Source organism: Callionymus lyra, chromosome 1, assembly GCF_982586985.1.
Source record: "Callionymus lyra chromosome 1, fCalLyr1.hap1.1, whole genome shotgun sequence".
Classification (NCBI taxonomy): Eukaryota; Metazoa; Chordata; class Actinopteri; order Syngnathiformes; family Callionymidae; genus Callionymus; species Callionymus lyra.
Window position 1 is genome coordinate 35,621,994 of NC_141818.1, and position 20,250 is coordinate 35,642,243.

General features: G+C 41.0%; 1 protein-coding gene across 2 annotated transcripts in view; it reads right to left on the reverse strand.

The window, feature by feature from the left end:
- Window positions 1-20,250, reverse strand: part of LOC148089241 (BCL11 transcription factor A-like) — a 150,510-nt gene that overhangs the window by 103,564 nt on the left and 26,696 nt on the right. The window contains exon 3 of one of the 2 annotated variants that reach the window (XR_015713199.1): window positions 13,125-17,683. Coding sequence is in view for 1 of the 2 variants with exons in the window: in XM_087804723.1 (XP_087660849.1) it covers window positions 15,714-17,683 (1,970 nt within the window). In the remaining variant the exon portion in view is untranslated. Of the gene's footprint in view, window positions 1-12,548; window positions 17,684-20,250 lie in introns of those variants that run through there. The other variant, XM_087804723.1, reaches the window with a different exon arrangement.

A 20,250-nucleotide genomic window follows, 5' to 3' on the forward strand; every position in this document is an offset into this window, starting at 1 on the left:
GGCGAGATGCGTGGAGCGTGGGAGAATCGCCCTAACATTGTCCTTGCCCTGAAAAGCAAGAAAGGCACTCTTCTTTTATTCTTCTTCTCATCCTCGTTTTTACACTTTATGTCTTTTCATCCGCTTTTTTTTTTTTTACCGCGGTTGTGTTTACAATGGGGCACTCCGGGCCAAAGTGATGTCGGTGGCTGCGCAGCAACACAAGGACACACCTGGGCATGAGAGGTCCGGCATGAATGGGGAGACAAGTTCATCCAAAGGGCCGAGCGAACAGTAACGCAGGAGGGGATGAATCCCTTTGTGGCCCCTGTCTACACTCAAGCCCATTACCCCCCCCTGCCTCCCCCCTTCAAGACAACATGCTCCCAAGGTGCATTTGGACAATATGTTTTTTGTACACTCATTATTTGTGACCCTTTTAGGGTTTTTCATTTTCTTGTTTTACAGCTTTGTTTGTTTGTTTCTTTCAGGTCTGGCGAGAGCAGGCTCGGGGTCTTTTCACGACAGCTGTGCGGCCGGGCGCTGCATGCAGACAACACAAGTTCAGCACAATGAGTGACAAGCGCTTTGTAGTGAAGGAGGCCCTCGATGAATGTGTCCCCGCCGAAGACCACCGGTTGGCCCCATAAAAAAGCAGAATATGAGAAGACGCCCCTGTTCAGGAGAGTCAAGCTCCCTGAGAGTCTGCCGCAACCTGTTGGGTCACTCACTGCAACAATTGTCAGTGGTCCGAGGAACAAGTAGTCTAGTTGAATCCTTTTTTTTTTTTACAATTTTGACCTTAAATTTCATACTTTTAGAAAAAATGAGGGCGGTGAAGTAAACATTTATGAATCAATTTAATACTAAAAAAGTTTTTTTAACTCGCGTGTTGTCTCTGGGTCAAAGGGGAAAGACCTCCCTGGCGTCCATTCGATACATATGCAGTGATGGAGAAACACAAGGGATACCACAAACACATTCGTTTTCAGGCCTTTGGGTCACTTTGAGCCTGAGATAACACAGAGGTTAAAAACTTTTTTTTAATAATTGAAAGTTTCTTTAAGTACTGTGCCACTAACCATAAATGAAAGTTAATTAATATTTGATATTGAAATAATCCCAATGACACCCATTCCCACGCACACACTGGCAATAAACAGTCCTTATCAAAGTAAACTCTGTACAGAAGTTACTTGGCGACTGATTATTACAACCGGAAATTTTTAACTTAATATTTTTTGTAAGGGAGATGCAGTTTGAAGTCTGTGTAGTTTTTAAAATTGTACGTCAATCTAACGTTCTTGATCATATTTACATGTATTCTTTGTATTTACTAAATCCGTCTTTGCTTCATTTTGCTTTTGTTTGATGATGATGTCTGAAGCGCCTCCGTGAGAAATTCAAACCAAAACGACCATAAGATATGTAGCCAGCATGTGAAGTGTCAAACTAAATCACACAAGCGGCCCCAAAAAAAGTGAAAGGCTTATGAATCTTCGTGAATCAGTGTCAGGTTGTTTAGCGGTCAGTAGGTGGCGCCATCAGTTTAAAAATGATGTGATGTTTCATTAGAACAGTTTTTTGAAACAAAAGAAAATAGTGCAGAGACCGCCATCTTGTGGACTCTGAAAATAATGACACTGCTTCATGACGCTTCGTCAACACGTATCTGAAGTCTTTCTATAATTGTTTTCGTCAATAATCTCAGTTCCTTTTCTTATCTTAAACATTAGAATATTCATAGGTCTCAATATCTATGTGAATATTAGACTACTTTGATGTGAGCAAACCCTTTGACAAGAGAGTTTTACACTTTTGCAGACTTTTCCCTAATTTTCTTAGACTCCTGTGTTTGTCTTATGTGTCTTGGCCTTTTAAAGTATGTAATTTAACTGTGTTTTGTTTTTTATTGTTAAAGCGCTTGTGACCCTGGTCTAGAAAGGTTGTTTACAAATAACCTTTACTTACTTACTTGCTTTTTTTCCAGCCAGTGCACTTTGACTTTGAAACAACCTGCCTGAGGAGGCATTTTAACTATTTAACCCCTTTGATACCGGGTCCAAAAACTATGTGCCGCTTTGTTTGGGCTCAGGTGACTCTGGCTTCTTAGGGAGCAAAGAAGATTTCTGGATCTCTATGATATATATGGTAAATAAAATTAAAAAAAAGGTACAGTTGTTCATAAGATCCTTTCACAGGATCAACAAAAGTGTGTCAAACTTCTGTACAAATCCCTCCAATTCTGAACTGTAACAGAGGCGAGCAACACTGAGCCGAGAGTAACAAGGTCAGTGCAGAAGGTCAAGCATGTGACCGTGGCCCTTTTACCCCCTCTCCCTCCCCCACCCCGGACCCCCTCCGCCCCCCCCTCCTCTCTGCTCCCTTTGACCCCAGGGCCTCAAGTTTTGAACCACGAGTGTCGCTGCAATTCTTAGAATCTTCCAGGGCCCTCTAACCCTGCAACCTCGCTCTGACTTATCCTCTGTCGCCCCTGGAACAGCTGGAGTGGCTCAAGGAGCGAACTCTGCCGGCCCCCGGGAGGCCGACCACCACCGTACACACCTTTTTTATGCACAGGAGGCAAACACACAAGGGCAGCGAGGGGGGAGGAAGGGGGAGGAAGTGAAAGAAATGGTGTGTACGATTTTCAGGCTTCGGTCGCCGGCCATCGTCTCCTCGACAGATCATTTGTTCGACTGGTTTTTGCGCATGTTTACAGAAAAGTTTTTAAGGAGCAATGTGTAGTTTAAAATAATATGTTGTAGCAAGAAAACCAATGTTGATTCAATCTATTTCAATCTCTTCTTATCCTTTACTTCAGTTTTTAATATTTTTTTATACACATATACTTACAATCATAGACATTTAAACTGAATCCCAACAACTATTAACTTGTTTCAAACCATTTACAACTATAATCAACCTTTGTACTTCACTGACCTGAATTTTAACATCGTTCTTAATACTTTTTAATGTTGTTTTGCTTATTTATAACTGATGTTAAAGAATTTTATTTTTATCCTTCGATCATTTATGTGTTAAATGTTCAGTAGAAGCAACAATGTTGGCGTAACATTCGTTTGTAACACATATTTATGCATATTAAAGGTTTAAAAATCGTCCCAGGGGAGTCACTCTTATCATTATTAAATTGGAAATTCAGTATTCTGGAAATATATGTTTTTATTGAAAATATTTTTTTTGCTTAATACAGATTTGGCAAGAAACTGAAGCTTCCTATGTTGTGAGGATGATGAACTTTGTCTCTTTATTAACAGGACAGTAAACAGGCGCCCTACTGTCTCTCTAACACACACACACACACACACACACACACACACCTACACAGACACACACACACACACACCTCATGGTCCTGACGAAATGACCCCGTTCCACTGGTCATATAATTCTGCCTGCAGCGCTGCACCTGGAGAACACACACACATTTGCACTTCGCTCAGACGTGACCTCAAACGTTCAAAAATGAAGCAGATGAAGATGAAGGGATGTGAAGGTGGACACGGATGAATTTATACACACAAGACAGACACACACGCAGGAACAGGGTTCAAGGTGATATCAGTGGATCTCCCGCTCCTGGCTTCCTTCAGCTTCCTCAACTCTTAACCCTTGTCTTTATCTCTAAAGGAAAACTCTTTTAATGGCTTCTTATTATTTTATATTTTTTTACTGCTTCACCAAGTACAGGTGTTCAATTTAATCTCACTAGAGGCCAAAATCTTAAAATAAAGTTCATGGCTTTTTTTTTAATTTACAAAATAAAACGGTATTGGTTGACGTTACATCATTTTTTAACCTCCAGAGTCCAAAATTTATCTTTTAAGTTGTTTATTTCAGCAATTCCTCTGAATCCCAAATCCGGTGTTTTAACTGACAGCTGGTCGTTCTAATAGAGTTCAGCGATTTAATGGGCGGGGCCTATAATAAAGTAAGCATCGGTTTATTGTCGTACTAGTATTGGGGCTGGTCTTATTAGCTGGAATTTCACAAACATTGCTTCCAATTTCATGTTGTATCAATGAAGTTGTAAACGTATTAATGGAATAAAGCCAATGTGCAAAAGTGTCATAAGAATAGGCTGTTGTGTTGAACTCATGACGTCTGCATTAATATCCAGAAAGATATCAAAAGACGGGGCGCAACTGGTGCAAACCTCAAACTGAACTCAAGCGTCTCTATTTGTTGGTCTTCGTCCGCCAAATAATCTTCATGAAGCACAAGCGTTCACCATCTTTCCATCAAATCATATTTGCTCACTAATTCTTCTGCTTTTGGAAATTACTGGACAATTCTTTTTAGATTTCAATAATCTGTGTTTCCGTGAACCGGGCTCGCCACAGGCAAGATTCCATCATGAATCTGCATCGACCTTAATTATGAGCCAAACACCTCGCGGGACGTGATAAGATTTGGCCTCGAGTCTGGCACCTGCGGAGTAGAGCAGGGGTTCTTAAACTTCACAATGCCATGGCCCCCAAAAAACGATTAGCCTCTGGTCGGTTCTGGCTTCTGGTAGTTCACCCAAAATTCCAACTTCACTCATTTTCTACTCACCCTCATGTCGACCAAGGGTTGGGATTATTTCAAAGTAATCCGTTCCTTTTTAGAGTTATAGGCAAAAATGTTTGTTCATTTTAAGAAAGCGACTGGTGCCCAGTGGAAGAACTTCCTTCACAACACTTAGAAACATCCAAACACCTCCATACTGCTGGTCTGTAACATCCACTTTGTATTGAAGCCTTAATGAGAAGAATTGCTCCAGAAAAATGTATACAAGTCTATATTGTACGCTTGTTTGTGGCAGACGTTTAAAGGATATAACCAATATATAGCGGAAGTACTCACTCAAATATCGCGAGCGCTTCCAGAGTACATACATTCTACTGTCTACACTGGAAGCGTGCATTAAAATGAATTTTTTTGTCTATAACTCTAAAAAGTATAAGATTACCCTGAAAATAATCCCAACCCTTAGTCGACACCAGGGTGAGTAAAAAATTAGTGAAGTTTAAATTTTGGGTAAACTATCGCTTCACTTTTCAATATATACAGTATGTACTACAGGCAATCATTCCCATTTTTCAGTTTTGCCGTTTAGATGGCCATGAGATCTTTGTTTCTCTCAGCAGCAGGGTCTTCCTCAGAATTCCTAGCTAGCTACAAGCTACTTGGTAACGGGTCAAACAGCCAGGTGGACACACATCGTGACATCATCAAAGGTGGTGTGGTTCGGTGCAATAATTCACTTGAGAGTCCAAAGATCAAGGCAGTTTGTGTGTTATATGTTTAGCCCAAATGGGTAAACAATATTTTATTGTATATTATTATGGAATTCCATTCTTTCCTTTCCTCTAGTTTTCTGAGGCCCTCTTATGTATGTATGGAGGGATTTTTTTTTCGGATTCAAGTGTGTACTCCAGTTGAGAAAGAAGGTCAATGTCCAGCAACACACATGGTGTCGGCCCAGGATAAATCTGGGAAAGGAAAAAGGGAATGTTTCTCTGTATTCTTGGGATATCGTAGTGAAAACAATCGCATCAGAACCATAGTGATGGTCTGAAGAAGCTTCATGAAGCAGTGACATTATTTCCAGAGTCCACTAGATGGCGGTCTCTGCACTATTTTCCCCTTGTTTTGAACAACTGTTCTAATGAAACATCATTTTTAAACTGATGGTGCCACCTACTGACCTCTAAACAACATGACACTGCTTCATGAAGCTTCACCAGCCCAGCACAGGACTCTGGTGTCCACCACACTGAATCGTTGGTCTTAGCGGGACTTGTTGTGTAACATTGACCTGACCCTTGAGTATCAGAGGATGAAGAGTTCAGTGAGTTTATGGCTTGCATGTCGGAGTCAACAGTCACACACACACACACACACACACAGTGTGTCACATGTATATAATGGCGTCAAATTGAGTGTTTGTCCTGGTGTGAACACATCAAAGAAGGTTCAGCATTCAAGGATAAGGTGGAACATTTGTTGAGAAATCCACAAATACTCCATTATTTTTTTCCACGTTTCGTTTTCTTTTAAAGACACTCCGTGGCCAGTCTGCAGATTCTAGTCCAGGGTCAAAGTTTCCACCTTATCTGGAAGCCATCAGCAGAAGCAGTCCCACCTCTGTGACTCATTTGGCTGAAACTGTTGCACGTCATTAAAATCCCTCTCTCCAGCCAAACACACTTTAAAGCAATACTTCAGTTGGAAGGTAATCCAGCCTGTGCCAAGATTTTCACTGCCAGTCGCTGTACATATTGTCTAGCGGGCAAACCACCCCTCTGATGTGAAGGAAGCGAAGAGGAAGAGGAGAGGGGGTGGGAGGGGGCTTCTGCTGTGATTCAGTTTACTATTTTGGCTTTCTTCTCACTGTGTGGTCAAAAGGGAAATCAGTAGAGCCAGCATGTTCTGAGGACAATGACTGCCTGCACTTGAGCGGAGAAGCCGGACCGATGAGAGAGGAGTTGAACTTAAACAGTGTTTTGACAGCGCATACCTCCACCAAGGAGCTCATTTCACCTCATGTAACAGTTTACAACAAAGTTCAAACCGTTCTTTAAATCAGGAATAGTCCAACTTGCAGTAAAGAAGACATTGCTTGGACTGGAGTTGAAACGATCTTAACCACCAGGCCACGGAAGGCAAAAATCCAGAGTTGCCAAAACCAAAATCGCGACCCGAATTTGTAGCTTGAACCAAAAACAATGGTTTCAAAACTTAAGACAACCTCAGAATCTACCTTAATCCAGATGGGAAAATGTAATCATCGGTTCCTCGACCAACTCTGAACATTTTCCTGACTTTAAGAAGGTTGCCGGTTCGCTTCCAGGTCCAGAGGGAGGCAACTTGTGACCTTTTCTGTGTGGGGTTTGTATGTTCTCCCCGTGTTGCGTGGGTTTACCCCGGGAACTCCGGTTTCCTCCCACAATCCAAAAACATACAGAGGTTGATTTGTAACTTGGGGAAATTCTTCGTTGGAATGAGTGTATGTTTGAATGGTTGTGTGTCTTTGTGTGCCTGGCGACAGACTGGTGTCCTGTCCAGGGTGTCCCCTGCCTCTCGCCCGTAGTATCTGGGATAGACTCCAGCGTCCTTCTAGGTCTGAAAAAATAAGGGCAGTGATTGACAATCCCTTAAAAATATCCCTAAATCCAGATGAGACACTAGATCAAAACCAAAATATCACCATCCTTAAATCACTGAAATGTATTTAATAAAAATAAAATCTAAAAGTTTTTTTTGCCAAAATAAATTGAATGATTTGAACTGAAAGGTGCCTCAGAAGTTGATGACAATTCCCTCAAACTCTTCCTGAATCCAGATGGAACTTGAGGTCAAACCAAAATGTTATCATCCTTGACCCATTCTTAACATTTTGTGATTTCTTTTTTTTTTTACTTTTAGCCAAATAATAAGCTCCCGAGTTGTAAGATCACTTACATTTAAGTCATTTAAGAGGACGTTGATTTTTAAAATTAACAAAACCAAAACATATTTTCTCAACTTGTAAAATTTCTTGTGTTCAGAAGTTGATTCCCTCAAAATCGACCTGAATCCGGATGGAACTCACCCTTGACCCATTCTAAACATTTCCACAGAATTCCAGGGATTTTCTTCCAAATATTAAGCTCCTTTTTGCTGAGGTAATGATGTCACTTCCAGATTAGTTCTGTAATGGAGTTAAGAGACGACTTAGATTTAAGTTACTTAAGTGGACAGAAACGTGTCCGACGTCTTTTTTGGGTTCATCCACCTGAAACTAACTATAGCTAAAATATTTGTCTCTCTCTACAACTCTTTCTCCTTCTTGCACTTCAACTTCATCTTGACCAAACTTTGATTTGAACCTCGTCCCTTCCCGACCCCCACAACAACCCCCCCGCCCCCCCAACCCCTCTCTCTCTCCGGCCGCTCAGACAGACACAGCAACCCTCCTGGACGTTTCCTTTCTGTCCGCCCGCCTCAACAAAGGTGCTCAGTCATGTGAAACCTAATCTGCAGCCCCCCAAAACCCGACCTTTCACCTCCTCAGTCTTCACACAGCCCGAGGGGGAGGGGAGCCAGGGCAGGAAAGGGAGGCTTTTGGGAAAAGGTCACATTCCCGAAGACACTTTGTATATGCACGTGTAGAGTGTTGGTGAGAGCCGAAAACCATGGCGCTGGTTTTTGCTTCACGACCAGGACTTTGGTTCGATTCCTTCGCCTGGTGCGTGAAAGGAAGGGATCTTGGTTATTCCTGCGTGCTCGTGTGTGATCTTGGTCATTGTGTGTATGTGTACGGTGTGTGTGTGTGTGTGGAAGTATTTCAGCCCTGAAGCAATGCTGCCTTTAGACAAAACACAGACTTTGTTTTCTGGCTGAGGCGGACCTGTAAGTCTTGTCTGGGCAGGAGCTCCTCTCCTCCGTCTCTATACAACCTCAGATCTTTATGTGTGTGTCTGAGAGTGTATGAGGCAGTGGGTGTCAGCTGTCCAGGGTGATTAGTGCTTTTATATTGTTCCAAGGAGCCCGGGCGAGGCCCCCTCTTCAGTGCACCACAGCTGCAGTCTGCCTCTCCACCTCCGCTGCCTCGCCGAGGAGAACAAACTTTTGCTTTGGTCGGAAAAAATAACATTTTCTCTTTTCAAATTTTTTTGGGGGGGGGGTACATAGTGACCTCAGCTTACCACACAAACAAATAGGGTGATGTGATGCTAGTTCGAGGAGAGTCTACGCCCCAAAGTTGTTGTTATTGTTTGTTTTCAAAAGTCTAGAGAATTTTCGGTTCTTGTTTTGGAGATGATATAAAAAGCAGCATCATTGCTAGAAATGGAGCCACATGGGACCCTTTAGGCCCTCGTGAAGTTTGGAAACGACTCAGAGTTTCTGTGATTAAAAACTAGCACATTTTATATATATATATATATATATGTATATTTTTTACTAACTTTTTTTACTTGCTCTTTATTAGATCTACATAATTAATGTTTTTTTCATCAATTAATCATTGAAATGTATTCAGCTCAATTAGAAGAGTTAAAGTCATGTTTAGTAGCAACACATCTTAATGTAAAATGCATTTCCCAGGGACTTTTATAAAAATATTTTACATTAAAAATAAAAGTTGCATTTGATTTAGTTTAAAAAAAAAAGTATTGTCCCTTTAAAGTGCTTGCATGTACTGTACCTAAAAGGGGGCTAATGTCATTTTTCATATGATCGCGACAGGTTGCAAAAAATTTGTCGTAAGGGCTAAAGGAAGGCCAAATAACATGGACTACTTTTAATTTTTTTAAAGGCTGTACGTTGCCTAATATTTTAGCTACACAGCTCTATTTAGTTTAAAACATTATTTTAACTTACCACTCATAAGAATTCTAGACTTCAATGCCAAATTTTTTATAAAATCATTAGGAAATTTTCTATTTTCTATGTTTAAATAAAGAGCGTACCTTCTTATTCAGCTGGATATTGACAATCCCAGCTACACAGGGTAACCCTCTGCCTCTCAGCCTGTTTCTCTGTAAGACCATTCACTTTCACCTCATCATCAATGTTGAATTATTTAACTCATTGTGTATAGTTTAAGCTCTTGTTCATTTTTATGTCTGTTGCTTATTCTTGATAAAAAATATATCTTTGTTTAAGGCATAGAGTGATAAATAGTTAAACTTTGGATATACTTGTTGTTTTTGCCCCAAAAATGTTTGTCATCATATGTGGATGCGAAGAGGAGCCCACAAAGGAATATCGGGAGGATTATGAGGTGGTTTCATGGCTTTGCTGGACTGGATTTCCCCAAACATGCCTGGGAGGTCTTCTTAGTCAAACACGCAGGCAAGTCCGGACACACCGAGTCGACCAGGAGACTTATGGGAGGATAGAGGGTTCGGTCTTCGGCAAAACACACATTCTATTCTCACCGATTTTAAGAATCTAACTATAGATGTGTTGTTTTGTAAATTCCTTTCAGAAGTTTTAGGTGAAAATGTCTATTTTAATGTCGCAACTGGAGCTCAGTTTTCTTCATCTTCGTCCAGAAAGACAAACTTGAAACATCTAAATACCTGTTGACACAAGTTTTTCCAGAGTAAATCCTCTCGTCGAGGCTTCAATACAAGATGGACGTTACGGACGAGCAGTATGGATGTATTTGAATGTCTTTAAGTAAATAAGTAAGTAAGTCATTTTTATTTGTATCGCGCTTTTCCAGACCAGGGTCACAAAGCGCTTAAACAATCAAAACAATATTCAATAAAGTATATACTTTAAAGGTCAAGATAAAACTGATAACACAACAGGAGTTCCAGAAAATCAAGGAAAAGCCTGAACAAATAAAACTGTCTTAAGATGTTTCTTAAAGGAGTCAGTAGACTCTTTCAAGCAACTTTTTTGGTTGAAAATGTCGACAGCTGAGTCGCTACATTAAAATAAACAAACATTTTTGTCTATAACTCTAAAAAGTAACAGATTACCGACCTTTAGTCGACATGAGGGTGAGTAGAAAACGAGAGAAGTTTTGGCTGAACTAACCCTTTGAGTGTTACCATCTGATTGTTTAAAAATGTCGCCGGATAGCCGTGTTTGCTGCCTTTATAAGTTAAGCCCATAAATCCACACCCGGAGAAAGGGTGAGGGGGGGGGGAGGGAGGGGTCGGCAAGGGCCAAGTGTCTGGGAAAAGTATGTCTGCTATGCACGGGCTGTTGATGGCGGGATTTGTGGGCATTGTTGTTCTCTCGACATTGAACTTGGGAGATGGAAGACCATGGAGGTCGGTGGGGTAGGGGGGGGGGGGGGGGGGGGGGGGGGTTGAGCTCACCGGCCTTCTGAACATTACAAGTGTGTTTATGTGAGAACACACATACAGGATCACCGTCCCTCCCCTCCCGACCCCCCCCCCCCCCTCCACTTCCTTGCGACTCTGCTTTATCTTAACTGTCAACACCTGGCCCAAGCAGGAACCTCTCTCTATCTGTGAACTTTAATCTGGCCCTGCTGGGCAAACAGCGCCGGGCTTGGACAAGGAGAGCGATTACTCTGTCACGTTGCCCTCCAGTGCCTCAGCGGAGATATGAGGAAACGGCGAGAAGCTCTATGAAAAGAAATTGGGAAACGCTTGAAACGGAGATATGAATCGAGCAACAGAGTAAACAAACCGGGGGGGGGGGGGAATGAACAGGTATTGTAAAAGATAAAAAACGGGGGAAAGCTGCTGAGGCGGCGAAAGGGACATATTTTACATAACTTTATTTTACTTTTGTAACCAGTTTATATCTTACAATTACATGAATTTTTTTTTTTTTACCACAACCAAGTTTTTGGGTCCAACTCAAATATGTTGTAAGCTTGTTTTTATTCCAGTTTTAGTCTAGTCCTTCATCATCAGCATCAAAATCTAATCTAAGTTTTTATCAGTTTTAGTTACGACGGTACTCTTCACTGAAGTTTTAGTCAGAGTTTTGTCTAAACGGCGGAAGTTTGCAGTTATTTTACAGTGTTACTACATAGTTGTTAACATTTCTCCAGTTTTAGATGAATTTACACTTATTTTGGTCTTAGTTTTGTGTAGTTTTAAACAACGAAGGTTCATTTTTATGAATACATATTGTGTCACAATGTACACAACTAGTCGTTAACAAATGTTTTACATTTAATATTAGTTTTAACAGGGGGGGTGTAGTTAGACTAATGCATTTATTTGACAGTGTAAGCACCTAGTTGTGAACATTTCTTAGCGTACTCCACTTACGTATTTTTTTAGTTCAGTTTTAAACAGCGAAAGTTCGGTTTTAGTAATACAATTCTATTACAACTACATAGTTGTTAACAGTACTTAGCGTAGTCCAATTTTTGACTTGTTTTAGTCCTATTTTTGTCTAGTTTTAAACAATGAATGTTCTGTTTTAGGACTGCGATTTTTGTACAGTTTAACTACATAGTCTATTACCAGTAATATGGGTATTCCATTCATTTAATTTAAGATGTATTTTTTGAGGAAATTTTGCCTACTTTTAAATAGGAAAGTTCTGTTTCAGTCATTTTACCGTTTCAGTACCTTAGTGAAGTCCAGTTTTGGACACTTGTAGACTTAATTTAGACTTTTTTTTGTCTAGTTATAAACTACGAAAGTTCCGTTTTAACATTGCAAGAATGTAACAGTCCGAGCACCTGCTCGTTTTCTTTTGGATTTACAAAAATATTTGCCATTCTTTCGACGAGGAAGATAAACATTTTTGATTTGATTCAACACATAAAACCACGTAACGAGTCGAGAAAGTACTATGTATTATGTACTAATATGTTTTATCAATAAGTATTATGTTTACGGCTTGACCTCTCTCGAATGCTTTAAGATTTCAAGGTTTGTTGGCGACAATATTTACTTTTTTACTCATCAAAGCAACACTACTCGGAAAGTTGATGGATTCAAATATCTAAAAAATACCTTCATACGTTTTTGGGTTATTTGGTGAAGGTAATCAAAAGAAGAAGGGAAAGGTTCAAAGGAGGCGAATTCACATGTCAGGTAAGATTACTTTAAAAAAACACAGAGGACTTTGAAATATGTATGCAATACATTTTTATTTTTTCCAAGACAAAATGGCTTAGTGATGAGAATAATGCAGACAAAAGCTGAACATGTGTGGCATCTCCGTAACTGAAAAACCATGACGAAATCAGTATCTCAAAATGTTGGTCAATGACCTTTGGTCATCAAACAGACAAACAAACTCATCAGAAAAATGTGCTGATCTCTTTTACAGTGACTCCGTTCTTAACAGAGTGTGCGTTTGTGTGTGTCCATATCGTCATAATAAATAGCGTCGATCGATGTCGTCGGTCGACTTCAAGTTCAGTTCAGACAAAAAAAAAACGTTCTTGTTATGCGAGAACAGAGGACGAAATCAGGTCGAAAACACCAATGTACCTCAGTGGCGTCAGCAATGACAACATGTACCAAACGTTTCTCTTTCTATGAATTCAGGTCATTTTAGAATATGTCTTGCATAAGAGATGTACCACAGTTAAATTATAAAGCACCACAGTTCTTTTGGCAATGAAATGAAACAGCAAAACATATTCAAAATAAACAATTAAGAAAAAGAAAATTAAAACTCCAGCTTAAACAAACAAATGCTTTTTTTTTCAGATTGACATTGGATTGATTGCATATGACAAAACTTTCTTTTAAAGTTCTCTTCAAAAATGGCTGGAATGTTGTCAGGTGGTACATGTTTAAGGACAGTAAAAAGTTGGCTCCCAAAAAAAAAAAACCCCAACAATAGCTTGTATTACTGCATATAAAATGGCAGGAAAGAAAAATATATAAACAAACAATATATGTACAACCACCTGTTTTACCGCAATCGTGGATTCACCCCCGCGGGACTGCCTGAAAAGACCATCACATGACCTTTCACCCTTTGGGGAACACCACGGTTCATTTTTTTTAACATACTTATTTTCAAGCATACAAATTATTCACACTGTATTATCCTGCCAAATTAGGAAAATATACGGTGGCAGCTTGTTGGGATTTTTTCACTACAGAAAAAAAAGAATACATTGAAACCTTTAAGAGTTACAGGCAAAACAGTTACAAAATACAGGCTTCAACATAAATACGATAAGTGCCTACACTAAGTGAACATTAATTTCCAAATACCATTCTAAATACAAGAAAAAAGACCAGAACTGTGTGTTGACGTTAGGAATTTACACGAGTGTGTTTCCTATGTGTTTAAGATCTCTCTATATATTTATATTCAATAAATCTCTCCCAAAAAATGCAAAAGTTTTGTTCAACCTGAAGACTTGTAAATAATAAAAAGGCAACCAAAGAAATTATAAACGACATATTTATTACAATAATTACATAGTAATCTTGTCCTGGATGTAAACAAGACAAAAAATTCAAAATTTAAAAAAAAAAGAAAGAACTTTTAAATAAGGAACTTTACCAAAGATAAAGTAGATAAAAAAAAATTAATTCATATCGGATTCATTGACCGTTTTCTATAGTTTGAATAAAGTTTTGTGCTATGGCAGTTTAACTAAACGGATTTTTCAGATTTCAGGACGACACATGGCTGGCTTTTTTTCTTTACTATTTTTTTTTTTTTTTCATTTCTTTTTTTTTAATATAATGTCATCGGGAAAAACACTACAGTAATCTGTTAGCATAAGAGTTTTCCCTCTAGTGTCCAGCTATAAACTGGGGAAATTGAACAGTGCATGTAGGTAGTTCCAGATCCGAAATCTGGTCCTTATTTTATACTCAACCAACTGTACCTCCGATTAGAGAGACAGATACAGAATCTGAGGCAGAGTGACAAGTGCTATCTTAAAAAAGGGAAAGAGATTCCAAAATGATCTACTATACAAAGGTAGGATGAAAGAAAAAAATGTGTCGATAATTGCTGGTGTTAAAAGTAAATATCTACTTTAGATGTGATTTACTTTTGTGGGGTTCATTTTAGATCAAAAAGAAGAGCTATTAGGAAATACATATTTGATTCGTAGAGACACGTGGTGAAACTATTGGCTATTCGCTACCCTGAAAATCTACGCCCACCCCCCCGAAAAACCTTTTCCCACCTACACCCAAAACAAATCAGCCGGGCTTAGAACTAACAACCACTCCGTGGTTTCAAGTCGCCGCCGGCTTCACGGCCTTAAGAAACAAAATTCTAAACGAAAACAAACTTTTCATTGAAATGAAAACAACTTTGAAAAACAAATACCTATACCGTTGGACAAAACGACTCCCTCTGAGAGCCGTTCGGGATCACGTACCAGAACACCAATCCAACCATCTACTGACTAAACTTAATTTCAGGCATGTACCACGCCTCGGAACCATATCGGGAATTTTCGACGCAGATTTAACGGGTTTGTTACATTTTTCTAACAGCTGATTTCTTACATGGTGACGGGGTCGCGCAGGTGCTTGATGCAAGGACCTGCTTATTCCATACGTGCACAAATATGTCCATTAGTCTTTCTGCAGCTGAAACTCAAAAGTCAGAATAATGCAAGTAAAATATCCAAGGCACTCTGTTTTGTTTTTTTTTCTACACCAAAGTGTTGCTGTTTGTGATAGATTTCACGGTGCTAGTACCTAGGATTTTATAGGCAGCCCAATTTGATATAGTCTTATACATATATAGATATACATCTTATCTCTATTTTGCATGGAGAAAAAAAAAAAAAAACCTTTTCACAAAAATTTCACTGTGACCCTGCAAGTATTGATTTCTCGTTACCGTGACGATGTTGATGGTGTCCGAACACAAAACTGTACATGATATGTAAAACAGTACAAACTGTACGCAGCATGGGTACTCGTAACTAAACAACTTGTTGAAGAAATTTAGTATCAATGGAGATTACAACCAAACCTGCCAGCCAAAGTCGCTTTCTAAGACGATTAAAAAAAAAAAAAAAAAGCCAAAACACACCAAACATGCTGTCCAGTTACAAAAAATACAAATTGTGTAAATTATTGCACAAGAGAAAGGCTCAAAAAGTTTTTGCGCTGATGCAATAGTATTGCCCCGAATGATGTATCATGCATTTAGCTTTTTTTTTCCAGGGATGTTGACAGGGCTTAAATGTGTTGTCAGACCCTGTTGTCCTTTCCTCAATCATTGGCTGGTTAGTCGGGGTCACTTTTAAGCCAAACGAGCTAAGAGAGAACTGCCAGCACACTGCCCACCGCCTACTCCGTCTTAATGTCATTAGCCAGAGGGCGGTCACTGTGCCACTTCTTCATGTGTTTCTCCAGAGTGCTGTATACACTGAAAGGCATGTGGCAGATGTCACATTTGTAAACGTCTTTGCCCATTTGTCCGTGGGTCTTCATGTGGCGGGTGAGCTTGGAGCTTTGGGCGCAGGCGTAACTGCACAGCTCACACTTATAGGGTCTCTCTCCTGTGTGACTACGTCTGTGCACAGTCAAGTTGCTGCAGTTCTTGAATACTTTACCACAATATTCGCAGGTGTCGCTGCGACGGCCGTCCTTGGAGTTTGGCCGTCCGTTCCCGTTGCTGCCGTGGGGGGTGCTGGCCCCGCTCCCGGTACCGCTTTGTCCCGACGTTGTCCGTTCCACCTCGAGTTCCCCGGGAGGGGTCGAGTACCGCATGCTTCCGTTTTCTGAAGAATGCTCGGACGACGAGGCAAAAGGCGATTGTCTGGAGTCCCCTCCCGAGAAGTTAAGGAAGGGGTCCTTGAGTTGTCGGGAAGCAGCGTATCCCGCTAGCCACTGAGAGTAGACATTTTCAGTGTTTGTGATGGTTGGAGTGGGGGGGTCGATGTCCTTTTCCACTTTTATCCGTTTGGACAGCGGACTGAGAGAGTTTGGGCTTATCCCACCACCTAATAGCTTCCTGGAAAGGCTGTCATTGGACAGTGGTGCTATGCCATTGAGTGTAGTCCCGTCGCCTGCAGGGTCTGACTCCATAGCTGAATCCTCATCGCCATGTTCCTTCAATGAGCTACGACGATGACGCAATATCTCACTGTTCTGATGGTGGCGTGCCCCTTCGAGCTTCAGACTGAAGTGATAGTCATTTTCCACACTCTCTTCCTCAATGACCGGCTTCCCTTCAACCTCCTCTTCGTCAGCCTCCTCCTCTTCCTCCTCCTCCTCCTCCTCCTCTTCTTCTTCTTCTTCTTCCTCCTCCTCTTCCTCTTCCTCCCCATTTTCAGAGAGTATGCCATTGTTCTCACTCTTAAACTTGGCCACGACGGACTTAAGAGCATCCGTGGCACTCCCCACCACGTCGCTGGTACCTGGCTCTGGAGAGCTTGCGGCTGAAAGGCCATCATCAGACTTGGCATTCAGAACCATTGACTTGTTCTGCGAGTGCGTCTTCATATGCCGTTTCAGTTTGCTGGCTTGGGTGCATGCGTGGTTACACAAGTGACATTTAAATGGCTTTTCTCCTGTGTGGCTACGCCGATGAACGATCAAGTTACTCTGGAATTTGAAGGTCTTACCACAAAATTCACATGACTTGGACTTGAGCGGTGTGCCCGGCTGGACCATGTTTGTGACCGGGTTGGGGGTCGAGCGGGAACCTGAAGGTGACTGAGACGAGGACAGGGGAGGCGTTGCGGAGAAAGGAGGCTTGGATCCAGGCTGGAATGGTTGAAGCAGCCGTTGCATGGGGCTGGGCCGATTAGGGGAGAGCGGTGGAGAAGCACCAGTGGCATTCCCTGCCAGTTCACGTAGGCGTCTGGAGAAGTCCATGCTCGGGGGAGGCTCGTGAGGCATGGAGTTTAGCCTCATCACCCTGTCAAAAGCACTTGGATGGTGGGTGGCCAGTGCCAGCTCATCGGGACTTAGATGGTGTCGCGGCGGCGGGCTAAAAAGCGGTGGTGTTTGGGGATAGCGTCCCTCGCGTGGAGTGGACGCAGAATCACGCCCCGATCCAGAGCCTGGCATCCTCAACAAGCTGTATGGACTTCCATCGGCCAAATGGACGGCGTGAAGCGGCGGCTGGGAGGAGGCGCAGTCGCCACCCATTCCTGGAGCGGCGGCGACTCGGGGGGTAAGAGGGCTCCCCGGCTCACTCTCCAGATAGATCCTGAACCCATGGGTGTTCTGCGCGTGCTGGAGCAGGAACCAGGCACTGGTGAAGGGATGCTTGCAGGTGGTGCAGGTGTAACTGCTGGGCTCATCTTTATCTGAAGAGAGACAGAGAATGATAATTAAATTATGTTTATTAAATAAATACAATGACTTTTTTAATTTAAAAAAATCAACATATTTATACAAAAGACTTAATATACAGATATTGTCGACAACTACTGTTATTGTGTCCGATTATGATCTAATTATTAGTAGAAAATGTTACGCAAAATATACTTATAGACGCTTTCTGACTTAAAAATGCATTTGGCAAGCGTAGTGAAATATATTCCAGTAGATATTTGTTAGTACTTCTGAGGATGTGCTTGACGATCCAAATTAATTCCGTCGAATCCCGTGGATATTCTCTTGTATATATAGACACAAGGCACCAATGAGAATGACATTTTTATAAAACAACAACAGCCACGGTTCAACAGCTGCGGAAAGAAAAATGGGTAAATTGGACGTTTGCATAAGTGGGGGAGTTTTTTATAAAAATGCATTTTTATGCATTGCTTTTTATGTTTTTGATATTTCACGGTGTATGGATTTATTTAAATCCTCTCAGGTGAATAGGAAATGAGAAAAAGGGGACAGCAGAAGCCCGAGATATGCAAAATAAGAAGCATCCGCCACTTGCAAATGTTCCCCGTCTTTCATCTTCAGGCTTTCTTATCCTTTCTTCTCTTTTTTTTTCTTTCTTGTTGCAGAAGGACATCTCTCTCAAGTCATTTGAAGACACTCAATTCAAAGCCTTGGATATACTACGACATAGAGCGAGAATGAGTCTGAAAACGTTCATGTGTTTTCGTTAGCGTTTTCTCTGAAGGTAGACGGATAGAGGACAATAAAGAAATAATGCAATTTTGCTGTAAATTCTTTCTTTTTCGCGGAACTCATGCTGACTGCAGTAAAGTAGTCGCTGCAGTAGAAAAAAACCTCAAACAACTCATTTAAGGACCAAAACGTGGCATAAAATATGCTCACAATCAAACCCCAAGGCAACCCCGTCTTCCGACTCCCTGGAAAGAGTTAGAGGGGGGCACACTGGTAAATTATGGATCATTACAATCTGCAAAAATTACAGTTAATTGCTGCCACCTGCGAGGGGCTCTGACCCACTATGGAATTTTCCATCATAAAAAACCCATTTGCACATACATGCATGTTTCGTGGCTCTTGGAAGCACAAATAAAATCTCCCCGGTGCGGTGGCTTAAGCTATTTTTTCTGGTTTGATGATCGTTTTAAGAAGAGTGTCTATAAAAAAAAAAAAACCTGCTCTTTCCTGTTAGCTTTGAACTGCAGCGCACGCATTTCTGCCACTTTCCTTTAATGTGCGAATTTGTGAAGAAGAAACGCATTCTTGCGCCTGTTATTGTGGAGGATGACAGATGGATGTGGGGGGTGGTCTCCTCTAAGACCGCAACTGTCAGGGAAGGAAGAGCACTGAGGCATCATGGGAGAGACCGAAGAAAAGGAGGAAAAAAAAGAGAAAGGAGCAGGCAAGTGTGGCGTGAAGGAGACATTCATAATGACAACCCAGCACATCTCTGAAGGACGCACAACACTTCAAAGATGGATTATTAATCCTTCACGTGTGAATGTGGGCCTCGTGGAACGGAATATCATCTCTGGTCGCGTCGTAATTGAGACTGGTGATGGGACTACACTGATTATTACTAACATGGAATCCGACCAGGATGTTTGAAATATATTATTTAAAACGAAATGTAGCATTCGTGGGTGCTATTCCTGTCAAGGTGACTGTCTTATTGAAGAAGATCAATATCCCTCACTACACTTGGAATTCCTTCATAGTTGGGTTCTTCTTCTGGTCCTTTTTTAAAATAAAAACATAATAATACCTTGTTTTTTTAGGTTAAGACGTAAAACCAACAAAACAATTACAGTAAATTACACTAACAACAACACGTGGGAATGAAAGAGGGTAAATCAGAAGACCAGATAAAAAAGAGGAATAATGAGGAATTTATTTTCCTAGGTTGAAACGTAGAAGATTATATATTTGTCAAAAATAAGATTCCGTGTTTCCTACTTGGGAATGAATGAAGTAAATAAATTCATTGGTTAGGTTTTCTCTAAGCAAAGCCAAGGTCAACCCGAACCGACCCAAGAGAAAAAACAATTCTGTAATAATCAATAAGGAAAATATTAATACTAAGATAAACTATGATGTTTTTCTTTTTTAAAATCTTGCATTTTTGTACTTCACAACCGTCCCCTAAGCTTGTGTCCAACCGTCATCTCTGGTCAAACTTTCAAGGAACTAAAGTTGATCCTTTTTGTTATTTGTCCTTCACCAACGCCGAATATTTTCGCCTTGGCCCCTCCGACGTGTCCGAGCAGCTTTCTCCGATATTGGTCATTTAGCTAATGGAAGAAACCAGCTAACAGGATTAGCTCGGATCAGGTCTTCCAAAAGGCGACGGCGGATGTGGAGGAAGGCATGGAAAACCGGAGACAACGGGGACACGGCGTGTCACGGCCGATCTCCAAAGTTATCGCTCGCCCGGTCTCGGGAGCACACCTGTAAAGTGATTATGCTAATGAGAGGTCTTTGCCAATATTCAAAAGTGTTTATGGGTGTCGAAGTGAGT